The sequence below is a fragment of the Prionailurus viverrinus genome, chromosome B1 (genome assembly GCF_022837055.1).
Source record: "Prionailurus viverrinus isolate Anna chromosome B1, UM_Priviv_1.0, whole genome shotgun sequence".
In the NCBI taxonomy this organism is placed as follows: Eukaryota; Metazoa; Chordata; class Mammalia; order Carnivora; family Felidae; genus Prionailurus; species Prionailurus viverrinus.
Genome location: NC_062564.1, coordinates 185,986,069 through 186,014,066, shown reverse-complemented (window position 1 = coordinate 186,014,066; position 27,998 = coordinate 185,986,069). Strand labels below are relative to the sequence as shown.

Below are 27,998 nucleotides of genomic sequence, written 5' to 3'. Positions count from 1 at the left end.
TTGCAGGATTGCATCATGTCCTTCAGAGCAGGACTTCTTAAATGATCTGTGTTAAAGGATCGGTCTTTTGTCTGTTGGCTTTTTTATGTTCTTGTTTTCATTTCCTACCCATTGGGGTCAGATACTTTTGTAAACCTGGTAAAGATAAAGTAAAGTAAAATGAAAGTCAAATGAAGAAAAGAGAAGACATACAAAATACAAGCCCACATTTTTTATTGTTAATTTGAACAGACATGAAAGTGCTCTAACTGGTATAAAAATTCTAAATACATACTCTTGATGTCTGTCTTTGTGTCATCGGGAACTGGTAACAGTTGACTGCCAGCACCAGTTCGTGGCCACTTTGTGAGGAACACTGATCTAGAGTTAAATGTGGTGCTGTAGAAATCTGAGGCCAACCTGATTTTTACTATCCAACAATTTTGAAATCTTATGTTTCTGGAAATACCTTTATCTGTGCCGATACTTGACTGATACCTTTGCAGATGATGGAATTCTATGTTGGAAATATTTTTCCCTCGGATTTGGGAAGGCAATGTTCCATTTACTTTGTCTTCATTTTAGCTGCTGAGAAGTTCAAGTTCAAGAAGTTCATTCCTGATCTCATAAATGATCTGTGACTGTTTGATCCCTCTGTCATTTTTTCTTTTTTTTTGAATCTTTTTATTCCTAGGGGTATGACATTTCATGACTATCTATCTTGATGTGAGTCTGTTACATTTTATTTTGCTGGGTATTAGGTAAATCCTTTCAAACTGGAAACTCCTGTTCTTCAGTTCTGAGAAATTTCCCAGCATATATTCCCATTATCAACAAATGAAAAACCAAATCTCACATGATGTAGGGCTGATTATAATCCATTTTTGGTTTAGTATTTTTTGGAGTCATCTTTGTTTTCTTTGAGTTTAATTCTTGCCTTTTCTTTAAAGCACTTTTTAAAACCTTTTACCGTGGGACATTTCAGGCATATATAAAAGAGAGAACAGTATAAAGAGTCTCCTACACCCACACCCAGCTTCATTTGTCCTTAATATGTAGTTAATTTTATTTCACATGTACCTTCTACTGTGACCTCCAGTGTAGATATTACATATTTTATCCATAAATATATGCACCTCAAGAAATAAAGCCTTTAAAAAAACCATAATCACAATACTATTAAAATGCCTAAACTATGAACAGTTCCTTAACGTAACATGCAGTTAGTATTCACATTTCTCTGATTAGCCCATAAATACTATTAGCCATAAATACTGTTTTATAATCGATTCTTCAAACAGGATCCAAACAGGGTTTATGCACTGTAGTTGGTGGATATCTTTAATCACTTGTTTGTTGAAAAAAACAGAGTAATTTGTCCCATAGAATTCCTCACATTCTGGATTTGGTTGCTTGCATCCTGTAATGTTGTTTAACATTTATTCTATCCCTGTATTTCTTATAGAGGTATCATCAGACTCAAGTTCAGTTTCAGGGGACAAAACTCTTTTGTAAGTAGTGGGGCATATTCCCTTTTGAATTACATCAAAAGATAGATAATGCCTGGTTATTCACTTGGTGTGACTTTAAGATTGATCATATGCAAAGTAACCAGTCTGTAAACAGTACAATTGATTTTGTGTATTAGTCTTTTATCGTGTAATCTTGATGAGCTTACTAGGTTTAGCAACTTTTAAAAATATTTCCTCAGAGCTTTCTACATATACAATCATGTTGTCTGTGAAAAAAATTTTTATGTTTCCTTTCCGATCCGTGCCTTTTATTTCTTTTTCTTGTCTTATCAAAGTGGCTAGAATCCCTAGTGAGTGTTGACTAGAAATGGTAAGCGTAGACATCTTTTGCTTGTGTCCCAATCTTGGGAGGAATGTATTCAGTCTTTTACCAGTATAGGTTTTTCTCAGATGCCCCTTAGCAGGTTGTGGAAGTTTCCTTCTGTTCCTAGTTTTCTGTGAATCTTTCTCATGAATGAGTGTTTGATTTTGTCAAGTGCTTTTTTCCTGCATTTAATGAGATGATCATTTTGTAAAAGGTTGTTAATTCGGTGAGTTGCACTGATTGCAACATTAAACATTAAAGCAGCCTTGCATTCCTGGGCTAACCTACACTTGGTCATGATCTATTACCTTGTTTATATACTGTGGTTTTGATTTGCTAAAATTCCATTAATAACTTTTGAGTTTGTGTTTATGAGGTTTATTGGTCTTTAGTTTTCTTACGATTATTTTTTTCTGGTTTGGTGTTGGGGTCATCCTGGCCTAATGATTGAAGTGGGAACTGTACATTCCTCTTCAGGGTACTGGAAGAATTTATGTAGAATTGGTATTGCTGCACTGTCTTCTTTCTTACATTGTTCCCAGTGAGAAATCTGATATCATTCTTAATCTTTGTTCCTCTCTACAGTGTCTTTTTTTCTTCTGGTTTTAAGATGTTCTCTTTTTCACTGATTTTGAGTAATTTTACTCTGTATGATGCACCTTGTAGTTTTCTTCGTGTTTCTTGTGCTTGAAGTTCTCTGAGCTTCTTGAGTCTTTTGATGTAATTTTTGGAAAATTGCAGCCATAATTTTTTCAAAAATGTTTCCATCTCCCCAACCCCACTTGGGGGCCCATTTGGATGTATTTTTGTCCCTTGGGGTTTCATTTTGGGTAATTTCTAAGACTGTGCCTTCATGTATATGGATCTTTCCTCTGTCATGTCTAAATTTCTGTTACTCCCATCTAGGCTATTTTTCCACTCAGACAATTAAAAAAAAAACAACTTTAAAGGTTCAATTTGGGTCTTTTTAATATTTTCTATGTTTTTACCTAACAAGCTCATTCTTTTTTTTTTTTTAAACCACTTGAACATATGGTATATAGTTACAGTAAATGGCTTTAATTTCTCTCTGATCATCTGTGTCATTTCTGAGTCAGTTTGATTTGATTGTTGTTGCTCTTGTTGTTTTTCCCCCTCGTCGTGGGTCATGTTTTCCTGTTTCTTTACATACCTGTTGGTATTTGATTCAGTGCTGGAAGTATCAATTTTACCTTGTATACTGGATATTTCTTATTCCTTTACATATTTTTGAGCTTTGTTCTGGAACACAGTTGTTACTTGGCTATAGTTTGGTGCTCTCCAGCAGGATTTGGCATACCCCAGCGTGCAGACCGCCTCTAGTCATGCCTGTCCATTTACACATTGGGTTTGTAGTTCCTTTTGTGCTACAATCACAGCATAGATGTGACAGAGAAACCAGATGGCCTGCCAAGCTCAATATTTATTACCTGATCCTGTACAGAAGAGGTTTGTCGTTCCTTGCTTTCGAAGCTTTTGGGCAGGACTAGAGCATCTGTGGGGTAGGGCTGATTTCTCCCCGCTCCTGAAGCAGTCCCCTTCTCAGGACCGCACCTGATGCTTGGGTTTTAGGAGGTTTCTCCCTCGGGCTGCTTGGTAGACACCGACCCCGTGTCCTGTTGCGTATCTGGCGATTATTCCACCTGTTCCTTTCCAGTGGTTCTCTCCCGCGCTCTGGATGCTTCCTTCGCCTGCGTGTGCCGATCAGTACTCAGCTACGGACTCGAGGGGAGTCGTAGCAAACCGTGGAGCTCCCTCTCTCTCCGCGTCCTGCTTTCTGGCTGGGATGCTCCACATGTGCATTCACTAGTGCTCTGCCCTGTGAATTCTAGCCGCCCTGGCCTCCACGAGTTCCCAGCTCTGCTCATCCATTCCCTGAGCGCTGTTTGGGCTTTCTGTCCTCTGTTGCCAGCTCTGCACAGGCGGCAAACTGGCAGCTGTCCTCCCCCTCAACCCTTCCCTTCTCTCACCATTCCCCATTTCGGCTGCCAGTTGTCCATTATGTTAAAGCCGCAGTTTCATGTTATTTTGTCTGTTTAAAAGATTAAAAAAAAAATTTTTTTTTTTTACTGTTTTTATTTATTTTTGAGACAGAGAGAGGCAGAGCATGAATGGGGGAGGGTCAGAGAGAGGGAGACACAGAATCTGAAACAGGCTCCAGGCTCTGAGCGGTCAGCACAGAGCCCGATGCGGGGCTCGAACTCACGGACCTCGAGATCATGACCTGAGCTGAAGTCGGCCGCTTAACCGACTGAGCCCCCTAGGCGCCCCTGTTTAAAAGATTTTTTGAGGGCCAAGGTGGTCAGTCTGGTTTCCGTTACTCTATCATGGCTGCACGCGAAAGTCTTCAACCCTCCGCATTTAACAATGAAAGAAAATAGTAGTGAATTCAGTGTTGCTCTTGCTGGAGAATGTACTGATTCTTTCTACGGCATTTCATGTCCCTTTCCTCTACCGACAGTCTTACTTTGAATTACTATAAAAGTTTCCTCTAATATCGCTTTCCCTTTTCTTCCCAGTCATAGATAAAGCTGTCAAAAGCACAGTTATCATGGAAATAGAAACATTTAAATTACTGGCACGATAAGCCTATTTCTTGCTGTAGCCATTCAGAGCATCGATTTGTCACTGCCGTGGGTGCTTTGAAGTGAAACTGTGCTTAGATATAAAAAGTTTTAAAACCCACTTTGATTCTGTGTGAAGTTCACAGTTTTTCCAGTGCAGTCCCGGAGTTCAGTTCAGTTGAAACTGTATGGCTCCGCTCAACGATAAGAACCCTTTAGTGGACTATATGACATGCTTAGATTCAGACATTTCTGACCCGCCATAGGCCTCAATAGCATTATTTGGTTTTCTTTTGTGTCCCTACTCTGATTTCATAGCTGCTAGTGGCTATCCAACAGCAGTGTTTAAAACATACAGTGATTGTTTTCTCTCTTTAATTATCTCTAATAAAATGAAAGAAAAAAATCAAAGCAGTAACTTTGCAATCAGATAGGAGGATGATTTGAAGGAGACCAAATGGGCCATTGGTACAGTTTTTTAAGGCTCTGGGTATTGTCTTGCTATTTTGGGGATGAGCTTTTGCAGAGCTGCTTCCATCAGTACTGCTAAGAATAGAGGAACTTTGTGGGAACATTTTTTTCTTTTAGGAGGTAATTTTTCCCGCTAACTATGCCATAAAAAATTGAAGAACGATCTTAATTTCTCATTTTAAAATGACTGTCATACCGAGCCAGACTACTTAACACTTCAGCGTTGGAACACATGGATTTGTCAATAAATTTAAGCGTAATAGTAGTCTCCATTACTACTACGTTGTTTGAGTAATATATTATATTCACATTTTAAGTGGATATTGATCTTCGTTCAGTGACTGAATTGGAGCATCTCAATTCTTACAAAACTGCTGATTCTTTTCTACTTCGTGGGTATGCAGCCAGACATAAATCCTAGCCAGCATTCCACAGATTTTTCTTTCCTTTGCCTCTTTACACAGTACTCTTCAGGAAGTAATAATGCTTTTTGCGGGGGCCCTGGGTGGCTCAGATGGTTGAGCATCTGACTTTGGCTCAGGTCATGATCTCATGGTTTGTGAGTTCGAGCCCCACGTCAGGCTTTGTGCTGACAGTGCAGAGCCTGCTTGGGATTCTCTCTCTCTGTCTCTCTCTCTCTCTGCCCTTCCCCTGCTCGCTCTCTCTCTTTCTCAGAAATAAATACACATTTAAAAAATTTAAAAAAAAAAATACTTTTTGCATACTAAAAATAGCCAAGAGAAAGTGTCTTTAAAACAGCAGACTTCCAACGTATCGCTTTGTGTTTTGTTATGTCCTGAAGGTACTTGAAGTTTATTGAGTTGCCCTTGGCTGAGAGGAGGTTTTGTCAAAGATGCCAGCAGTTGCTGTTGCCGGACGACTGGGAGAAGCACCGTGAGCACTGGGTGGTGGGCAACATCTCTGCCGGCCAGCTCGGCAGGCCCACCCAGCTTCTCCGTCCACTGGAGAACAAGAAGACAAACGCCCAGTACTTGTTTGCCGAGCGTACCTGCCACTTCCTGGTAGACCTGCTTCCTGCCCTTGGGCTCACGAGAGTACTGTGCGTTGGCACACCAAGGTAGGTCACGTGATCTTATTTACTTATTTTTTGATTTACATCCAAGTTAGCTAGCATCTAGCGCAACAGTGATTTCAGGAGTAGATTCCTTAATGCCCCTGACCCATGTAGCCCCTCCCCCCTCCCAATGATTTTTTTTTTTTTTTAAACTTCTATCCCCACTGTTGAAACTGTGACACGGAATTATCAAGCAGCTGTGTACTATGTTCCGAGACATCGCACGCAGCTTTAAATATACAAAGGAAGTAGAAAGCATGGTCCTTCTCCTAAGGAGTTTGTATATGTCATTTGAGAGAAATCTTTTTTTTTTTTTTTATGTTTGTTTATTTTTGAGAGAAAGAGAGAGAGGGAGGGAGAGAGAAAGAGTATGAGCAGAGGAGGGGCAGAGAGAGGGAGACGCAGAATCTGAAACAAGCTCCAGGCTCTGAGCTGTCAGCCCAGAGCCTGATGCGGGGCTTGAACCCATGAATCGTTGAGATCGTGACCTGAGCCGAAGTCGGACGCTTAACCGACTGAGCCACCCAGGTGCTCCTTGAGAGAAACCTTTATAGATTTCTGTTATATGATGGAAGGTTCCTTCTGGTTTGATTCTTGACTTGTTTATAATTTTAGACTTCTCTTTTTCAAATAGGATCTACCTTTTAAAAAATACTTGAAAACTGAAACAGTTATATTTGCCAAATTCACTTCAGTTGTTTCATTGAAATATTAGAAATACCAGGAGAACATTGGTGGGTTTTTATTTGTTTTCTGTTGTTTTTTTGTTTTTTGTTTTTTGGTTTTTTTTTGGTTTATTTGCTTATTATCTATGGCATTTTTAATTCCTTATTAAATTTGCTTTCATTAATTGTTTTAGGTTGCATGAGCTGATCAGGTTGAAAGCATCAGGTGACGAGAAGTCTAACATTAAAAGCCTTTTATTGGATATTGATTTTCGGTAGGTTTACAAAGTATGGTATTTATTCTCGTTCATTGTCGCCTTTCTTTCTTTTTTTCTTTCTTCCTTCGTTCCTTCCTTCCTTCCTTCTTTAATGTTTATTTATTTTTGAGAGAGAGAGAGCCCAAGTAGGGGAGGGGCAGAGAGAGAGGGAGACACAGAATCTGAAGCAGGCTCCAGGCTCTGAGCTGTCAGCACAGAGCTCGACCCGGGGCTTGAACTCACTAACCGCGAGATCATGACCTGAAAATCAGACGCTTAACTGACTGGGCCACCCGGGCACCCAGTTGTCTCCTATTCCTTGTTAATGTTTTCCTCTTATCGTTTGTTACTGGTTGCATTCCTTTAACATTCAGAAGTAGTAATTGGTTAGAAGCCGCCTTTTTAGTCATATAAATCCACTTGTAATCTTCCGTATTTCAAACACGAAGGCAGTGGATTCCTTCTTGCTGATGTGCTTCCTAAATTCTTTCAACGAATGTGTCTCATTGTCTTGGGCTTATAATTTAGAGATAAATTCTTACTGAGTGAAATTTCTTCTCATACACTTATTTTTCAAAGATCATTGTGAACTTCCTTCAGGATTTTGTTTCATCATGTTGGAAATGTGATAAGATACTTATTTTAAAAGATCTTCCCAGACGATGTGCCTGTTGTCTTTCACTGGAAATAGCCTGAAGTCAAGGGAGAGCTAGGGAAGAGACAGGTGTTAAAGCAGAGGATTAACAAACAGGCAAAGTCTGTGGGAGAAGGCCAGAATTGAATGGCGTCTGATGTGTTGGGACAAGCGGAGATGAGACTGACAGAGGACCGCGGGTCGTACCTCCCCTCAGGTGGTGATTTAGAAGCACATGTGTCCATTCACAGTCTCTGTGATTCTGTAAACTTGGACTGCCCTTCCTTACTTGCTGTAATTACTTGGATTCCCCAAGATCAGGGTGATGCTATAAAACACTGTGTTCTTAGTATCTTTTACTTGTTCTTGACTATGTCAAAGGGAGCAGGCACTGTGTTTCTTTTTATTTAATCTGATAGAGTCTGTTTGGCTAATATTCCAGTATTTGTCAGAGAGAATCTGTGAAATTTCATGTGCTTTCTCTCGCTAAAGACAAGGCCAACAGATTTTTAAAGTGTAAAAAGTTACAACAAGAAGTCCAGCTTTTATCATTTATTATTACTATTTTTAAGATTTCCAGGTCAACTTTAGGTGGTCTAATAGAGGCAGCTACATTTCTCAGAAATAAGCCACAGTTTCTGTAACCTCTCATTCCGTATTAACAGGACTAGCACAGTTGGCGATTTCTGCTTAACATGAGTGTGGCTTGGCAAGATGTAATTCCATAGGTGATAATACAGACTTTTAAAAGAGAAATTCAATTTCTTTTTCTTAAATTGAGATATAATTCACTTAAAACTCACCAAGTTAAGGCGTATATGCCTGTGGTTTGGGGTGTATTCATTATGTTTTGCAGTAATCACCACTATCTAATTCCAGAACATTTCTGTCACGCTGAAAAGAAACCGACTCACTTCCCCTGGCGGTCAGCGATCTGCTTTCTGTCTCCGTGGATTTGTCTCTTCTGTATGTTTTCCATAAATGGAATCATACAATGTGTGGCCTGAGTATGTGGCTTCTTTCACTTGGTGTAATGTTGTCAAGGCTTATCCAGGTCATGGCACCTCATGGTACTTTGTTCCTTGTAAGGCTCTGTTAACATTCCATTGTATCGATAGAGCAGATTCTCTTTTAAAACACCACATTCCTTTCCTAAGGAATGATTGTTAAGTTATTGTAAACATGTTATTTTGAAGGTAGAAGTGTAACTTTGGGTTCTTTCGATAACAGTATTCACAATAACTGGTGCTTGCGTTGAGTGCCTGTCCTGTGTCAAACCCTGCTCTAACTCACTCCGTCTTCACATTCACCTCCCCGGTGAGGTCGGTGCTGTCCTCATCCTCATTTGCCAGGTGAGAAAGTTGAGGCACAAAGAGGTGAACAGGCTTGACCTTGTGGTTGTAAGTGGCCAAGTCAGGACTCAAACCCAGTTAGTCTGGCTCCAAAAGTTAAGTTACCCTCTGAAAATAACTTTGCTTTTGAACTTGTATATGAGCCTTTGTTATGTAGCCCGTTTCTCTCTTGTCATCCTTCCATCTCCCTTTCTCCATCTGTCCCCGTGCCTGGTCCACAAAGGTTCGTCGGCAGCGGGTTTGCAGGCCCCTCACGTGTTTACAAGAAGGCACTCGTTAGTCGGGCACCTTATATTGGAGCCCTGGAAGTCTCTTTATGTCAAAGAGAACGTGTTGGCTCATGTTACCGGAGCCTGTGATACAGCAGGCCTCAGTCCAGGCGAGGTCCTGGGCACTGCCCTGTGTCGTTCGGGCTCCGTCTCTCTCTCTGCACCTCTCATTCTGTCTTTCTCCGGATTGGCTTTATTCTCCAGACAGTATACATCACACACTTTGACAGCAGCAGCTTTGAGCCCCTGTAGTCTTAGCTTCACTGTCCAGTGGCCAGAGGCACTCTTTCCTGAGAGCCCCAATGGGGGAAGGGCTGGCTGGGCTGGGGCCATCTGCCCGTTCCAGAACCATCTCGGTGGCCTGCCAGGTAGGGTGGCCCGGCAACCCTGACCAACCACATGGAGTGGGTTCACCAAAGGAAACCCTCTCTTACCATAGGTACGTGAGAGATGACAAAAATCACATGTCCACAGCTGAATTATCTAACATCATGTATATCAGTAGGCAATAGTGCTCATGTCCCTGCCTTTGGGACTTTTACCTCCATGAAAATGGTACAGTGTTGTCTTTCTTTGGTACAGTCATGGTTCTTTGTGTTCTGATTCATTCAAGTCAAGCTTTTTCCAAGCCAGTTGTGGTGGACTGTCTTGTGCACAAACTAGAAAAAAATCAGTGATTCATTGTGATTTGCTCAAATTCCAAGAATCTCTGGTTTACTTTTAACAAATCTTTCTATTTTTATTTTTTTGACAGAGAGAGAGTGTGTGTGTGAGCAGGGGAAGAGGAGAGGGAGAGAGAGAGAATCTTAAGCAGGTTCCACTCCCGGCCAGGAGCTCAACACAGGGCTCCATCTCATGACTGAGATCGTGAGCTGAGCCGAAATCAAGAGTCAGACCTTAACCAACTGAGCCATCCAGGCGCTCCTATTTTAGCTCTTTAAAGAGACAAGATCTTTAGTTCCATCACCCAAAACATTCTGGATTTTGGCTTTTTAGGCCTTTTTTATGCATATAAAAATTTTGAAAAGAGAGAATCATAATCTTTTTTCCCCACTATATATCAGTCATATTTTCTTTTTTTAAACTCAGGCATATTTCACGTAGGAAAAGCAGGGTTTTAGTATTATTCACAAGGTTGTGCAACTGTCACCACCACCTAATTCCAAAACACTTCCATCACCTTTTTTTTTTGTTGTCGTTTGTTTAAAATGGAAATTTTTTTGTGTGTGTGCTCAGTACACCAGATAGCATGCAAGCACTGTCATGACGAAACACAGAAATATGCAGATCAACGTGAAACAGTAAGTTAGTTTCCATGAAGTGCTTTGGCAACGTAGTCCTACGAATCTTTCCTTCAGCTAATTTGACTATACATTTCAGTAAGATAGAGGTAATGGATTAAGTGGAAGTCAGCTTGTGAAGTTTTCTTAGAAATAAAACTCCAACTTTATCCATCCATGCCAGTTAAACACTGTAACTAAAACTTCCAAATAAGTGCGAAAGGAGATGAAGGAGTTAGTTACCTCTTTTTGCTCAAACAGTCCAGAGGAAAATGGTGACTACAAATACAGCAGGCAAACTGTTAAGACTGACTGATCTAGGATACAGTGTTGCACTAAACTTCAGCCTCAAATTGTGCTAAATGCTCATCGTTAATAACATTTCCATCACTTTTTTTTTAAGTTTATTTATTTATTTTGGGAGAGAGCACGCACATGTGAGGAGGGGAGGGGTAGAGAGAGAGGGAGAGAGGGAATCAGGCTCCACTCTGTCAGCATGGAGCCCGATGTGGGGCTCGAACCCACAAACCGTGAGATCATGACCTGAGCCAAAATCAAGAGTTGGACATCCAACTGACTGAGCCACCCAGACGCCCCATTTCCATCACTTCTGATGGAGCTGTCTCTCCATTATCGTGGTCCCAATAAGTGATCTCTTTTCTCTCCTTCCCTCAGCCCTTAGCCACCACTAATCTGTTTTCTGTCTCTGAAGATTTGCCTGTTCTGGATATTTCATAAAAATGGGATCATACGACATATGGTCCTTAGTATCTAGCGTCTTTCATTTAGCTTAGTATTTTCAAGGCTCCTCCGTGTTACAGCATGTAACAGTCATCAGTTGATGGACGCGTGCTACTTCCATTCTTTGGCTATTGGAATATTGCAGCTGTGAACATTTGTGTACAGTTTTTGTGTGAACATAGGTTTTATTGTCTCTTGGGTATTGTGTTAATTTGCTAGGGCTGCAATACCAGAGTAACCATAGATTGGATGGCTTAAACAATAGTAATTTATTGTCTCAGTTCCGGAGGCTAGAAGTTCAAGATCAAGGTGTCAGTAGATTTGGTTTCTTCTTTTTTGTTTTTATTTTATTTTATTTTATTATTATTTTTTTAAATTTACATCCAAGTTATTTAGCATATAGTGCAACAGTGATTTCAGGAGTGGATTCCTTAGTGCCCCTTACCCATTTAGCCTATCCCCCCTCCCATAACCCATCCAGTAACCCTCAGTTTGTTCTCTATATTTAAGAGTCTCTTTTGTCTTGTCCCCCTCTCTGTTCTTATATTATTTTTGCTTCCCTTCCCTTGTGTTCATCTGTTCTGTGTCTTAAAGTACTTCTGTGAGTGAAGTCATATGATATTTGTCTTTCTCTGACTAATTTTGCTTAGCATAATACCCTCCAGTTCCATCCATGTAGTCGCAAATGGCAAGATTTCATTCTTTTTGATTGCTGAGTAAAACTCCATTGAATATATATACACCACATCTTTTTTATCCATTCATCCGTCAATGGACATTTGGGCTCTTTCCATACTTTGGCTATTATTGATAGTCCTGCTATAAACATTGGGATGCATGTGCCCCTTCGAAACAGCACACCTGTATCCCTTGCATAAATACCTAGTAGTGCAATTACTGGGTCATAGGGTAGTTCTATTTTGAATTTTTTGAGGAACCTCCATACTGTTTTCCAGCATGGCTGCACCAGCTTGCATTCCCACCAACGTTGCAAAAGAGATCCTCTTTCTCTGCATCCTCGCCAGCATCTGTTGTGGCCTGAGCTGTTAATGTTAGCCATTCTGACAGGTGTGAGGTGGTATCTCATTGTGGTTTTGATTTGCATTTCCCTGTTGATGAGTGATGTTGAGCATTTTTTCATGTGCCGGTTGGCCACCTAGATGTCTTCTTTGGAGAAGTGTCTATTCATGTCTTTTGCCCATTTCTTCACTGGATTATTTGTTTTTTGGGTGTTGAGTTTGAGAAGTTCTTTATAGATTTTGGATACTAACCCTTTTTCTGATATGTCATTTGCAAATATCTTCTCCCATTCTGTAGGTTGCCTTTTAGTTTTGCTGATTGTTTCCTTTGCTGTGCAGAAGCTTTTTATTTTGATGAGGTCCCAATAGTTCATTTTTGCTTTTGTTTCCCTTGCCTCCGGAGATGTGTTGAGTAAGTTGCTGCAACCAAGATCAAAGAGGTTTTTGCTTGCTTTCTCCTCAAAGATTTTGATGGCTTTCTGTCTTACATTGAGGTCTTTCATCCATTTTGAGTTTATTTTGTGTATGGTGTAAGAAAGTGGTCCAGGTTCATTCTTTTGCATGTTGCTGTCCAGTTTTCCCAGCACCACTTGCTGAAGAGAGTGTCTTTATTAGATTTGGTTTCTTCTGAGGCCTCTCTCCTTTGGTTGTAGTCGGCCATCTTCTCACGGTGTTCTCACGTAGTCTTTCCTTTTTGTGTGTATGGCCCTAGTGTCTCTCTCTCTCTCTCTCTCTCTCTCTCTCTCTCTCTCTTTTTCAAATTTTCATGTAAATTCTAGTAAGTTAACATGTAGTATGATATTGGCTTCAGGAATAACATTTAGTGATTCATTACTTACATACAATACTCAGTGCTTATCACAAGTGCTCTCCTCAATGCCCATCACCCATTTAACCACCCTCCCACCTCCTCTCTAGCAACCCTCAGTTTGTTCTAATCTTTAGTTAAAAGTCTCTTATGGTTTGCTTCCCTCTCTCTCCTTTTTTTGTCCTTCTCATATGTTCATCTACTTTGTTTTGTAAATTCCACATATGAATGAAATCATATAGTATTTGTTTTTCCCTGACTGACTTATATTTCACTTAGCATAGCCCCAGTTTCTCTTTGTATGTCCACATTCCTCTTTTATAAGGACACCAGTCATCTTGCATCATGGACTTGCCTTAATGATCTCATTTTAGCGTAATCACCTTTTTATTTTTTTAATTAATTAATTAATTTTTTTAATATATGAAATTTATTGTCAAATTGGTTTCCATACAACACCCAGTGCTCATCCAAGATGCCCTCTTCAATACCCATCACCCACCCTCCCCTCCCTCCCACCCCCCATCAACCCTCAGTTTGTTCTCAGTTTTTAAGAGTCTCTTATGCTTTGGCTCTCTCCCACTCTAACCTCTTTTTTTTTTTTTTTTCCTTCCCCTCCCCCATGGGTTTCTGTTAAGTTTCTCAGGAGCCACATAAGAGTGAAAACATACGGTATCTGTCTTTCTCTGTATGGCTTATTTCACTTAGCATAACACTCTCCAGTTCCATCCACGTTGCTACAAAGGGCCATATTTCATTCTTTCTCATTGGCACGTAGTACTCCATTGTGTATATAAACCACAATTTCTTTATCCATTCATCAGTTGATGGACATTTAGGCTCTTTCCATAATTTGGCTATTGTTGAGAGTGCTGCTATAAACATTGGGGTACAAGTGCCCCCATACATCAGTACTCCTGTATCTCTTGGGTAAATTCCTAGCAGCTTAATCACCTTTTTAAAAGCTCTGTCTCCAAATACAGTCACATTCCAAGGTGCTGAGGGTGAGGGGTTCAACAGATGAATGTTGACGGGTTACAGTTCAGCCCATAACAGGCATTTATCTTAGGAGTGGAATTGCTGGGTCATGTGGAGACCCTACATTTAACTTCTTGAGGAAGTGCTAAGATGTTTTCCAAGGTGACTACCATTTTACATTCCCAGCAGCCATGTGTGAGTGTTCCAGTTTCTCCATGTTCTTGTCAACTCTTGTGATTGTCTGTCTTTCTAATGTGGTATCTCACTGTGGCTTTGTTTTGTATTTTATTGATGGCTGATGATTTTGAACATTTTTTCATGTGCTTACAGGCTTTTTGTTTATCTTTTTGGAGAAATATCTATTCAATCCTTTACCCATTTTTAATTGGCTGTCTTTTTATTGTTGAATTGAAAGAGTAATTAATATATTCTGGATACTAGACCCTCATCAGATATATGATTTGTAAGTATTTTTTCCCTTTCTGTGGGCTGTCTTTTTATTAGTGATTATGTGCAATTTTTCTCCTTTGGTTGCTTGTGTTTTAGGTGTCATAGCTAAGAAGCGATTGCCTAATTCAAGGTCACGAATCTTTACACAATGTTTTCTTCTAAGAGTTTTATGATTTTAACTCTTACATTTAGGTCTTTGATCTATTTTGAGTTTTTTGTAATGTATGGTGTGAGGTAGGAGTCCAACTTTATTCTTTTGCATGTGAATATCCAGTTGCCTCAGCAACATTTATGAACTGACTATTCTTTTCTCATTGAATTATCTTGGTACCTTATTGAAAACCAGAGGACCATAAATGTATGCATTTATTTTTGGGCTCTCAACTCTGTTTGTTTGATCTATGTTTATGCTACTTTCACACTGCCTTGATTACAGTTGCTTTGTAGTAAATTGTGATAATGGAAAGTGGGAGTTTTCCAACTGTATTCTTTCTCAAGATTGTTTTGGCTGGTGTGGGTTCCATCTTAATATGAAGTCTTCCAGTCCATGAACATAGAGTTCTTTCCATTTATTTAGGTTGTTTTTAATTTCTTTAAATATTTTGTAGTTTTTCACTGTATAAGTCTTGCATGTTTTTTGTTAAATTTATTTAAAATATTTTATTCTTTTTGTTGCTATTGTAAATTAAATCATTTTTTAAATTTCATTTTGTATTATTCATTGCTAGTGCCCTAATTTACTTTTTGGTTTTTTAGATTTTATTTATTTATTTATTTATTTATTTATTTATTTATTTATTTATAAGCAATCTCTACTCCCAGTGTGGGGCTTGAACTCTCAACCCCAAGATCAGGAGTCTCATGTTCCATGGACTGAGCCAGCCAGGTACCCTGATGTAGTTTTAAAAAAAAAAACAAAAACAAAAAAGCCCCAAAAACAACAAAACTGTGCTAAAATGCACATAGGTTAAAATTTACCAAGTTACTTATTTAAGTGTACAGTTCAGTGGTATTAAGTTAAATACCTTCACATTGTTGTACAACAGTTCACTAGAACTCTTCTCACCTTGGCTGAATGACTTTTAATTTGAAAGATTTACATGGACTCTTAACTCTTCATTTAAGCTGTGTCTTATAGTTTTACCTCTCTCAAGCCTGTATGAAATCTCCTGGACGGAGTAGGTGATGTGGATAGTTATTTGGTAACTTATCAAATATATTGATTTTTTTTTTCTTTTCGTATCTATACATTTCTGGGTGTGTGTGATGGAAACAAAAGTTGAAAGTGCTGTATTACTTAGCTTAGCTTCTTTGATGCTGAGTCAGTCCTGTAAAAGGTTGACATTGGGTATTGAGGGAGAACTCTTTTACTGAAACACATTAGTGGCCAGAATAAACTGAATCTGTTGCCTGTACTTCCGGTATTATGGGATGTGGAGTCTGTTTGGATTTCTCACAGGGACCACAATTAAAGCAGGAACAGAATCCCGTGTGATACAGAGTGGCAGTGAGTCATTACTTTTGGCCCTTTGACTTTGGTTCCTTGCAGCCCTACAAAAGGTCTAAGGCTTCAGAGAACTGCCTCAACCCCAGTGTTATATATGCTATAAATATTCTCTTCAGGAGGTCTAAGATATGAAGTTAACATTTGCTAAGATGGATTTTTACATGCTCCAATTTTAGCATGAAAGATGTGAAACTCTATTTGGCAAACTATCATCCAAATAAAGTTATATAAAAAAAAATGAATTTCTTAGGTTCATTTCATGGACTAATTTTATTCAGCTCTTGATTACATTTCCTGTGTATAGAGCATGTTTTACACTTGGTAACTGACTCTCATTTAAAGAGAATGAATGGCCAAATTAAATGAATGTCCTTCTGCAGTTTTCAAGTGCATGCATTTCTGATTGGTTTTGTTTGCCTTATTCAATAGAGAGAATAATTCTTTGAGGCCAATTTCATTTTAAGAGGGTAAGTTCAGTGATTTTTCATAATTTAGAATATGAAAAATTACGCTCCCTTGTTTGTATCTGATGGAAACTCAGAGCTGAAATTTTGGCTTTTTTTGTCTCTGACTCTGCCCACTGCTTCCCAGAATGTTTTGGACAAGTGTGCTGTGCTGAATTTTATGTAAATAAAATTTTCTTTTTTAATTTTTTAAAAATGGCTGTTGTGTCTTTTTGAAGCAATAAAAAAAAGGTGGAGGGGGGTAGAAATATATTTTAAAAGGGGTTGTATTTTCCTTTGCTCACCCTTAACAAGCTATGGAAGAGAGAAGAAAGTCCGCAAACTATAGTTGATCTGCAGTTGTACTAGTATGGAGATATACCTGTATATAAAATAACTGATACCTATATTACCGGTTATTTGGAATTTACTTAAATAGGGAGACATTTGTTTATTAACGGTAACTGACATTGTCCCACAGTTTTTGGAACGTTCATCAGGTTACAGTGTATAGCTTAAATACTTTTCAGTTATTCAAACCTCTTATTTCTTCAGTGCAAATTTATGTTTTATGAAATCAGCAGATGCACTAACAGTATCTCAAATGATATTAAGGGACATTGTACTCAAAATGAACAGCTGTTCTCTCTCCAGAGAACAAGAAGAAGTGGGTTTAAATTATAAGAGGAGAAATTTTGGTTGGACGTAAACGTAACTCCCTAATATTAGGGGAATTAAGATATAAATCTTTATAGCAGATATTTATTAAAACAGCAATGCCTTACATTTCATTATGTGCTATGTAGATGCATTGGATTAAGCACTTTACGTGCATTGTTTATACTTACCAAGTCCTATGAAGCAAACACTGTTATTTCTTCCGTTTTGTAGATGAGGAAACGGAGGCTCGGATAGGTTAAATAACTTACTAAGGTTACACAGGTAGTAAGTGAGAGACCCAGAGTTCGAAACCAGACCATCTGACTCTAGAGCCTGTACTTTTAACCGCGTGTAATAGAGAGGATAAAGCAAGGCTGTCCGTTGGGTTGAGCACTCGCCATGGGTGGTGAATCAGTTACGGACAGTAATGAAGAACCGGAAGTAGAAGTAGAAGCAAAGTGGAGTGCCTGGGTGGCTCAGTTGGTTAAGCGTCTGACTTCAGCTCAGGTCATGATCTCGCAGTCCGTGACTTTGAGCCCTACGTCCGGCTCTCTGCTGTCTGCGCAGAGCCCATTTCAGATCCTCTGTCACCCTCTCTCTTTGCCCCTTCCCCGACCCCCTCTGTCTGTCTCAAAAATAAACAAACATTAAAAAAAAAAAAAAAAAAATAGAAGCAAAGTGCCGCTATCACAATTTGGTCAAAAGTTGACCATGTGTCAACTTGAAAGAAGTGAGCATGTGTCCCTGATTTTTTTTCACTAGGTCATGAATCCTGTAGAAAAACAATGTGGTTCATATGTGAATTGCTTATGGGAAAATTTTGGAAGTTCAGAATCCTATTGCGGTAACAAAGAAGTTTCTATATTATACAAAAAACTCAAAATTCAGCAAGAACTAACAAGACCTGGGGAAGATGCAGAGACAAACAGTACAAATACAATTAAGGAATAAAGAAAACTCAGTCTTGTAAGAAATCAAATCAATGCAAATTTAACCATCCTATGCTATGAATTTTTAGTAAATTAGCAAAAATTTATAAAATGTTAATACCCAAAGCTGGTACTCTCATTCATTACTGATTGCATTTTAAAGTAGTATGTTAGCAGAATAAAATGGTTCAATCAGTAAATAAATATCTCTCTTTCCTGGCACTAATTCAGTAAATATGAAATGCACATACTTATTTTTCTTATATATCGAGAAGTATATTTTATTGAGCTAATCCGCAGTGCACAAGAAATGCTTTGTATTAGGTATTTTCCTTGTTAACCACAGAAAAAAATAATTAACAGCTGCCGAGCAGAAATGCTTATTCAGTGTTTTTCTTCAAATTATTAACTATGAGAGATGTATCTTAATTGCCAACCCATCTCAAGCTTAAATTGCATAATAATCGGTCAGTTATCTCATTGTTTCTGTATAATTCTGTGGTCTGAAGGAACATGCGAATCTTATGTGTGAGTATTCTTAAATTTGATATTTATTCCTTGCTATGGACTCCCTGAGACTTTGGGAAAGCACTCTTTACTTCGAAAAGTAAGGAATGATGGAATTGCTTTTATTAAAGGTATGCTTTGCTAGTTTTAAAATTTAGTTTGTATGTATTTACTGTATACATAACTGGACAGATAACTACAGTAATAAATCATTTTACAGGTATTCACAGTTTTATATGGAAGATAGCTTTTGCCGTTATAACATGTTCAACCATCACTTCTTTGATGGAAAGGTAAGAATTATTGCCGTCCTCCTTCTTACTGTGGAAGAACAAATTCGAGAGCACCTCCTTTCTTATTTTCTTTGAGTTCCTCAAGATCAGACTGTGGCTGTCCCACCATTTATTGGTGTTTAGTTTTCTTCATCCACCCAGTGTGTGTTGAGCCCCTAGAAGCGATTGTACTCTTGTTCTTTTGTGACTTTTTGCTGCTTTTCAGATAAAGACCCACTTTCTTACCAAGGCCCACGTGGCTCAGCCTGAGCTGACCCCTGCCACCCTCCAGTGGCTCTCTTTGTTCCCTGCTCTGCTGTGTGTGTTCGTGTTCAGGATGTCTGACTTTCATCTCGGCGCGGCTTCTCTGCCCCGGGGGCTTTTGCCCACGGTGTTTCCTCAGCCTTCTGGGCTCATTCTGCCTTGTTAAGTTCACCTTATCCTTCAGAGCTCTTTTCCAAGCCACTTTCTCTAGCCTCCCCTGGCCCCCAGACAAGGTCAAGTTCTCCTTTGTACTTGGATACTATAATTAAATAATCCTGTGGTTAGTTGTTTGATGTCTGCCTCCCTGATAAATATTAAGGGGGTTTATGGTTTTATTAAACTAATTCTTAAAAATTAGACTGTGTCAGGAGTGAACCCTAATCTACGAATGGTGTGTCAGTGTGGGTTCATTAGTTGTGCAAATGTACCGCTCTGGTGGGGGATGGTGGTAGTGGGGGAGGCTGTCCGTGTGTAGCAGGAGATGGCATCTGTCAGTACTATGATGTTAGTAACGTCACTATGAATAAACAACATAGCAGAGCTGATACTTGCACTCCTAGTTTGAGCTCTTTGTTAGTCTTATTACAATATAAAAACTATACCCAACCAAGTAATGACACCTGACAGGAAGTTGGCCACACTGTTTGAAATTATCAAGACTACTTGAAGCACATATCCATATATGTATGTATATCAATTTTCCAGAAATTCTGAACCATGTATACGTATATATTATGTTTTTAGATATTAACTGATGATAGAACAAAAACCAAGCAAAACTAAAACACTACGCATCCAGGAAATGAAAGAAAATTCTAAATTGTTGTTTGGGATTGAAAAATGAGTCTCCTGATTCAGTCTAGCCGGTGATGCACTTCTTCGACGAGACTCAGTCAGCATTGGGTTCTATATTTTTTAGCTATGATAGCCATAAAAACCAAGTATTGAAATAAATAGCAGTTAGAACTAGACATATTGCAGAGTTTCCCAAAGCAGTTATGTGGTCGATCATCTCCAGGATTTGAGAACTGATTAGATGAGTGTGAAGGAGAGAGAGGTATTGAAAACTCACTTGACAGTGGACGATGATGGGCTTCTCAACTAGGACAGTGGCAGTGGGAAAAAGAGAGAGGTGGATTCCGTGGGCTTCCACAGATGGAAACCAGAAGACTGGGTGGTAAGTATACTGGGGGAGAAGTCCAAGAGGATATGGTGGTCCGGCCTGGATTTGTATTTCATTCTTCAAAACAGAGGGTAGGGAAGTTTGGAAGGGAGATTTGGAAATGTCAAGTTTCTGGAGCTGGTGAAATGTTGATTTAGGGGTATTGAGTATGGCTTCTTGAAACTGGGGGGCCTCAAGCTCAGGAGTGTGGTCAGGGCTGGGTTCAGAGTTGGCGAAGTAATAACTGAGTCTGTGTTACTGCTTGATACCGCAGTAGTGGGTCGGGTTTGTTCATTTGCTTATTTGTTTTTAATACTATACCATGATTTGCATTCTATTTTGAACAATAATGGTAAGATAAGAGTGAAGTTACATTGAAATCACTAACCGTTGGCTAACAGTATCTTATATGTTAAGAAAGTAGCATGTGATTCACCTTTCTGTAGGAAATTCCTTTGAACTTTTATTGAAAGCTTATGGAAATACCTTAAAAGTTTCTAGAATAATGGTTGGAATAAGCTGCCAAGACCGAGCTCCACTTTATCTTTCCCAGAAGAAAACAATTGTCTAGCTCAGGCTTTCCTCTCTCTATATTTTAGGAGCAGCCTCTAAATAGCACTGCAACTGTAGAGATTGATCTACAGAAAACTATTGTCTTGATGATTTTACCGTCTGCCCTTTTTCTGCCTGCTTCCTGAGTCTAAGGTTTTCAGTAGAGATTTACCATCTACTAATCCATCACTGAGTATTTAAGCATCTACCAGGCGCCTGTAAAGGTGTGCAGGGAGCTTTCGGGGATAGAGGTCTCTGTCTCTGCAGGTAAGCACTTCACAGTCCACAGGATTAAAAAGCAGGTGTTCCTTGTTTCCCAGAGAAAATCATACAGTCTTTCAGGTAATGGGAAGTGTCATATGCTTCAGTGGTCAAGGAGGTTGAAGCATGTCTAGAGGGAAGTTATTTAAAGTACCAGGCACTTTTTTTAGTAATGATTAAGGTGTAGGGAAGAGTTAAGTTGTGTCAACGTTGGTGGTGTCAAGCATGCGTTTCCCATAGGTCAACAGCAGGACCCTCAGCAAGTCACGACGGGATGTCCCACCATTGGAAACAAACATACTAGACTGGTTTGGGCCATCCCGCCATTGGAGACAAATGCACTCTTTACTGGTTTTTTAATTTGGTTAAGAGCTTAGATTTCACTTACTTGTTCCTTTTCCTTTCCTACGTTTAAGCCTAAGGAATTTGAAGGTTTTTCAATAACATCATCTGTACTTGAAGTCCTTGTTCACGTAGGCAGGTTAAGGAAGTGCCAGGCACTACTTGAAAAATGATTAACCTTCCTGACATACCATCCATCGCCGTAGGACTCCGAGTAGGAAGTTAATAAAGACTCTCCTAGGGAAAGGGGATTAGGATGTTGTGGTTTTTCCTCTCATCAATTGGGTCTTCTAAATTGATTTAGTAGTAGAACAATATATATTTTATTATAAAGTACATATGGGCTGATTAAAGTTTAAAACGCCATTAAACTTTAAAGTCTTAGGCCATTTTTATAGTGTGTTGATTTGCTTTTATAGATGAGTACTTGAAAACTACTACAAAGTCAGTAGACTGGAGTTAGTATCATAGGTATATTTCTTATTAACTTCTCCCAAAGCAAAAAATAATAAATATCCTAGACAGTGGTTAATGTTAACTTTACAATGACTGAAAACAATTAGTCTGTTGGGAAAATGCGTTAATAGCATGGTTTCACAGCCTTTGTTATTTGTCGTCTTTCATTTATTTACGTACGGTGCATGTCCGAATACAGCTGTCATATACCCGGTGCTCAAGAACACGTGCATGGAAACTGGTGACGTGTAGCTCCTATTAAACTGAACTCATGGTGGTGGACAAACCAGATAGGAAAAGAGTCCGTCTTATTCGTCTTTGTGTCTCCAGTGTTTAGCTCAGTCCCTGCTTCTGTTTGTGGAATTGAATTTAGCGTTTTAGATAGTCTTCATGGGTAATGAGTTTTTCTCTTTTAGGTTACTAAATTTAGTTTTTTAATTTAACCATTTGAAATGTGTAGTCCTCTGATAGTGATGGTGTTTGAATTTGCAATTTAAAAAACCCACTTATCGAGGAGCCCAAAGATAAAATCTTCTGGGGGCTGAATGAGAGAGGCTTCTGGATGTCACCGAGGGACTCTGAGGTGGCAGGATGGGTGAAGTTTCAGTACAAACAGGAGGACCGAGCCTAATACATCCTCCAGATAGGATGAAGTGCCTCCCTCTCGTCCTCATTTAGAAATGAATTTTTATTTGTTCCAGGCTGCCCTTGAAGTATGCAGAACATTTTTACAGGAAGATAAAGGTGAGGGAGTCATTATGGTGACAGATCCTCCTTTTGGTGGCTTGGTTGAACCTCTGGCTGTTACATTCAAGAAGTTAATTGCTATGTGGAAAGAAGGTCAAAGCCAAGGTGTGTAATTTATTACTTACTGCAAAACAAACATGTATCTGTGTATCTACTTCCTGTCAAATATTAGCAGAGCTCAGTGAATCAGAGCTCTGATAAAATATACATGTCTTGGGTTCTTGTGTTTTTCTAAAACGGGCTCATTTGAGAATGTGGCACACTTCATTATCATGATACACTTTGTATTTTCCTAATCATGTGTTCTCAAAATGACTTGCAGGTGAGCATAAGGGGACATTATGAAGAATCGCAGTAAACCGTTGGCATTTATTTAATAGATATTTACTGAGTACTGGGTACTGTTTGGGTGCTGGGAATAGAGTACCGTGCGAGATGGGCACATTTCCCTGTCCTCGTGGATCTTACATTCCATGTTCCTAAAGTCCTGCCCAAAGCTCCTGGAGGTCACCCAGCCTGTGGCCCAGAGCTCTAAACTGTGCCAAGATTAGGGTAGAAAGATCGGACGTGCGCTAGCCTTACAGTGGTTATCAGCGATAGATACCCACGTAGATAGAGGTGCGTTAATGGCGGGGGGTTATTATTCATTTTAAAGTGGCTTAGGCCTTTGAAGGATTTTATGTAATTATCTAATTAGTTGGTACAATCATTTTTTAGCTTCCAGCTTGCAAGTTGATAAACTGTAAGAGCGCCAGGCTGCTTCGTTAATTGTGCTTGTGCTTTGGAGAGAGAATGCAAACGAAATCTAAAACATGACTTACAGTATTAAGTATTCCACTTATTTTCAGATCTTAAGTCCACTTATCAGAATAGATAAAGTCAGGGTTATTGGGGAAGCAATAAAGAGCTCAGGGGTCTTGAATTTCAGTTCTGCCACTTAGTGGCCGCATGAACTTGAACAAAATGCCTAAATCTTATGGCTTCAGTTGCCCTGGCTATAAATGGGGTTGTTAACATCTAACTCTAAGGGTTATTGTAAGGAGATAATGTATAGAAAGTACCTAGTATTGTGCTCAGCCTCTACTGGGTGCTCTGCAATTAACAGCCATATCCCCAGTCTGTCATCAAAGTTAATGTGGATAAAATTGTTTTTAAGAATCTTCCATGATTTGGGAAAGAATTGATTCACCCCGGAAAAGCACATAACGAGTTGTGGCAGAGCTGTGTTCTGCCTTCCGGCCTCTGCCTTCTGGCCCGTGCTTCCTGCCCCACAGCACAGCCACCTTGCTCCTCACGTGATGCTCCCTTTCATCTCCCACTTTCCTGGTGGTATCTTTGCCTTTACTGGAATAGAGTGATATGTGTGTAAGGATTCCTTTTACATTTCCTTTATAGCTGTGTTTAGATCTAAAAGAACATTTCCACTGGCTCTTGGGAAAGATCAGGTTGTAAATGGCAGTCTGGTGAACATTCTCTTCTTTTGTATGATTTAAATGCATTGGATGTTTGCAATTTCTCCCAGTATCAGAAGTTTTTCAATTATAGCTGTTTTATTTTTTTTAATTTAAACTTCTTATTTTCTTTTCCTTTTTTTTTTTTTTTTTTTTTTTTTTTTGATCCATTAGATAGCAGTCACAAAGAACTACCTGTATTCTGGATTTTCCCCTATTTTTTTGAATCCCGAATTCGTCAGTTTTTTCCAAGCTTCTGCATGCTGGATTACCAGGTATAGTAAATATTCTGTTTTCGGGCATGACCGAGGAATGCTTAAGTAAATATTCTGATCAGACTATCCATCAGGTTTAGCATATGAAAATATTATAAGCTGTATTAAACACTAAAATTGTACCATACGTAGCTTAGTCCAGAGGTTCCTAATTGTAATTTTAGGGCGCTGATTAAAAATATAGATTCTTAGGTACCAAAATAAACCAACTAAATCAAAATTAGAGAGTAAAGCCCGAAGAAACCAGATTTTCCCAGGCTTTCCGGGTGATTCTGCAGTGTAACTAGGTTTTAGACCGACTGACCTAACCTTTATCATCACCAGAAGATGCCACAGAACCTCAGAGTCATTGTTAGGAACGGGGATTTTTGTCTGTTCAGAGGTTGTAGAGAAGTAAGTCGCTTTTCTGGTAGGTGGCATGTCATGTACAGTAACTCAGAGGATGCCAGGAGCTCTGAAGGGAGGCGTGTCCCAGGTAGCAGCATGTCAGAGAGGCAGAGATGCTGAGGTCTGTGTGTGGGGGTGAGTGTGCTGATTTCAGGGTGGAATTGACCAGCCCGCCCTCCCATCTCTGCCCTCAACTCCTTCTGCTTTAATGTCCACTTTCCTGTATTCATTCCCTTGGGTTCTGAAGTTAACCCGATTGTCACCATCACCATGTGTGGTCACCAAGTGGCCACTGCTTCCTCTTTTGTAGTGATATTTTTCTATTTGAGCTGCTGAGCAACGGACTACCTTTATGAAGGCTTTTCAGCCATAGAACTGAAAATGTCTTCCCTACTTGTTACTAGCTAGTGCTTGGATCTGAGCTTTCTAATCTTGAAGACATTTATCATGAGAATGATGAAAATTACCATATGAAAAAAGTTGTTATGTTTCTTTCAGAAACAGTGTTACCAAAAATGAGAGGATAGACCCTACCTGTGATTCTATCCCAAATAGCAAATATCATAATTTTTCGTGTTTGTCATCATAGCAGACAAATCTGAATTCTGTTTTCCCCCCTGTGTCTTATGGACGTGTACATTTGTAAATGTAGCGCCATAGTTTTTATGCTTTTAATCACTTTAAATTATCTCATTAACAAGTTATGTTATCATTCTTTTTTTTTTTTTTTTGGACTCAGATTGCTTCCACCTTTAAGGCACTATAAATACCACTGCCATAAACACCTTTTATTCAAATAATTTTTTCCATATTTTACATAACGTCCTTAAAATAAATTTCCAAAACCGAAATAGAATTCCAAACATTATGTTATCGAATTTAATGGACATTTCTATGGCTTCTGAGCCATATGACCAGGTTCCTTTCCAAAAGCGTATCTAGCACAAACCATTTTAACCTTGAATTCTCAAGCTCTGCTTTAGGCAAAGTCCATGTCATAATTCTTCCCGATTCCGGTTTACTTTCCTTTTTAGGACACACAGTTTTCTGTTTCTTGTCTGAGAGGTGCCTCTAGTGTGGACATTTGCAGAGCAGAGATAGCGGCCATATCCTAAAGATGTTAACCAAGGAAACTTCTCAGTTGGCAGGAGCGCCTGCTGCCTTTGACAGTGAAGAATCATGTGGCACGATGTTTGGCACAATAGTAGGTGCCTTATGCACGTTGAATAAATAACTGTCTGAAAACCAGTGTGAACTCCAGAGTTGAAAAGGAACTGGGTTTTAATCCTGGTTCTGCCCCTTACTAGCTAGGCCTGTACATTTTACCTAACTCTCTGCAGCCCATGTGACCTGTTAAATGAGCAGAGTAATAATCTATCTGCCTCAATAAGGTTTTGAGAATTATATAACACACAAAAAGGCTTAGCCTCGTCCCTGACGCACAGCAAATGTAGATTAAAGGCTATTGGTCTCAGCATTGTTGTGACCATCACTTTATTGTCACCATTCAGACAGTCCCAAGGTGGGGGTAAAACTCTTCTTTCGTGCGTTTTTTTTTGTTTTTTTGTACAGTATCTGAAACATTAAATTTGCAAAACGTAAGGTCCCTCAGAAAACTGGTCCATTCATATTTATTTATTTTTTAATGTTTGTTTATTTTTGAGAGAGGGCGTGAGCAGGGGAGGGACACAGAGAGGAAGAAACAGAGGATCTGAAGCGGCTTGATTCAGCACTTGAACCCACGAACCACGAGATCATGACCTGAGCCGAAGTCGGACGCCTAACCAACTGAGCCACCCAGGCGCCCTTCCATACACTTTTAGAGATGAGTTTTCACTAACGGCAAGAGTTTGAAATGGCAAGGAACCCAAAGAAGGCAGATCAAGAGTAGAATGGATGAGAGAGGTTACTGTGGAGAAACCAGTCATTGTTTGACAGCCTGTGTTACTAGGAAGGAACCTGTGGGAATACTGGAGTCTTGCTGTTGAGAAATCGTTCCAAGGTCCAAGCTTATAAAAAATAATTATCCGGGGGAGCCCGGGTGGCTCAGTTGGTTAAACGTCTGACTCTTGATTTCGGCTCAGGTCATGATCTCACATTTCATGACATCGAGCCCTGCGTCTGGCTCTGCACTGACAGTGAGCAGCCTGCTTGGGATTCGCCATCTCTCTACGCCTCCCCTGCACACGTGCGCTCTCTCTCTCAAAAATAAATGAACATTAAAAAAATGATAATTATACAATTCATTGTATTGATGAAAAAAGTTTCTAATTAGGCCATATGTATCAGGGTAAAAAGTAGTCTTTTTGGTAAAGAGAAAGCCAAACTTTGAAAAGGAAAATTAGAATACAATCTGTGAAACAAAGAAAAATCTTTGTTTTTCCTGATTTCTACTAAAGATCAGAACACTACTGCCCTTTATATGCTCAGATGGAAAAATTGATTTTCACCGTATCTCCCATTGTGTTTATAAACCTTATTTGTTGTATCTTACCTTGATGGCCTTTCTTTCTTCCTTCCTTCCTTCCTTCCTTCCTTCCTTCCTTTATTTTGATTTTTTTTCTGGATTTTCTATTATTATCCTTTCTGACACTTTTATTTTCTTTCTTTTCTTTCTCTTGTTATTTTAACCTTACTTTGTGGTAGTTTATTTTCTTGTATATTAGCTGCCTGCATCAAATGAAATTTTGAAAGTCTCTTGTCCTCCTTTACAGGTCTTTTGCCATAGACCTTGATTAGACCTTCTTTCTCACATTGCCCAAGATGATTATAAGCTCCCAAACCATAATACAGTAAAAAAAAAAAAAAAAAAAAAAAAAAAAAAAAAATCACTAAATCTCTTTTTTTGAAATACTTTTCGGGTAAGAAGAATGCAGAAATGCTGCAAATCTTCATAAAATATAAGTCAGACTCTTCAATGATAAAGCACTTGATGACTACAGAATAAAATAATCATCAAAGACCTAGAAAACTAAAAGTTCTATTAAGGGCAGATTAGAAAGGAAGGATGTGATAATGAAAAGAAATTTTGATTCACAGTCAGAAGTGTGAGTCCTAGCATACTGCCTTTTAGAGGCTCTTTAATCTTGGAAGAAGTCAGTTTATCTTTCCTGGTCTCTGTTTCCTTACCTATAAAATAAAATGATTGAATCAGAAAAGAGAGGGCAGATAAGTTTCACTTTTAGTGCTTTAGTGGTAAGCCTGATAAATTGGTAGTGACTTTCTGGAGAATTTGTTGAGAATACCATGCCTAGTGGCAGCGAGTAGTGTGTGATTGATTAGTGATGTCTGCCACAGGGACAGGGTCAGGGAGTAGTGGCATTCGGGTCCTGTATTTACCGTATCTGAACTAGATCACCTCACTTCCCTTCCACTGCGAACATGCAA

General features: G+C 39.2%; 1 protein-coding gene across 1 annotated transcript in view; it reads left to right on the top strand.

The window, feature by feature from the left end:
• ZCCHC4 (zinc finger CCHC-type containing 4) overlaps window positions 1-27,998 on the top strand; it is a 51,209-nt gene that overhangs the window by 9,965 nt on the left and 13,246 nt on the right. The window contains exons 4-8 of the mRNA XM_047856837.1: window positions 5,671-5,946; window positions 6,803-6,883; window positions 18,663-18,735; window positions 22,453-22,603; window positions 24,124-24,224. Of these exons, the coding sequence (XP_047712793.1) occupies window positions 5,671-5,946; window positions 6,803-6,883; window positions 18,663-18,735; window positions 22,453-22,603; window positions 24,124-24,224 (682 nt within the window). The remainder of the gene's footprint in view (window positions 1-5,670; window positions 5,947-6,802; window positions 6,884-18,662; window positions 18,736-22,452; window positions 22,604-24,123; window positions 24,225-27,998) is intronic.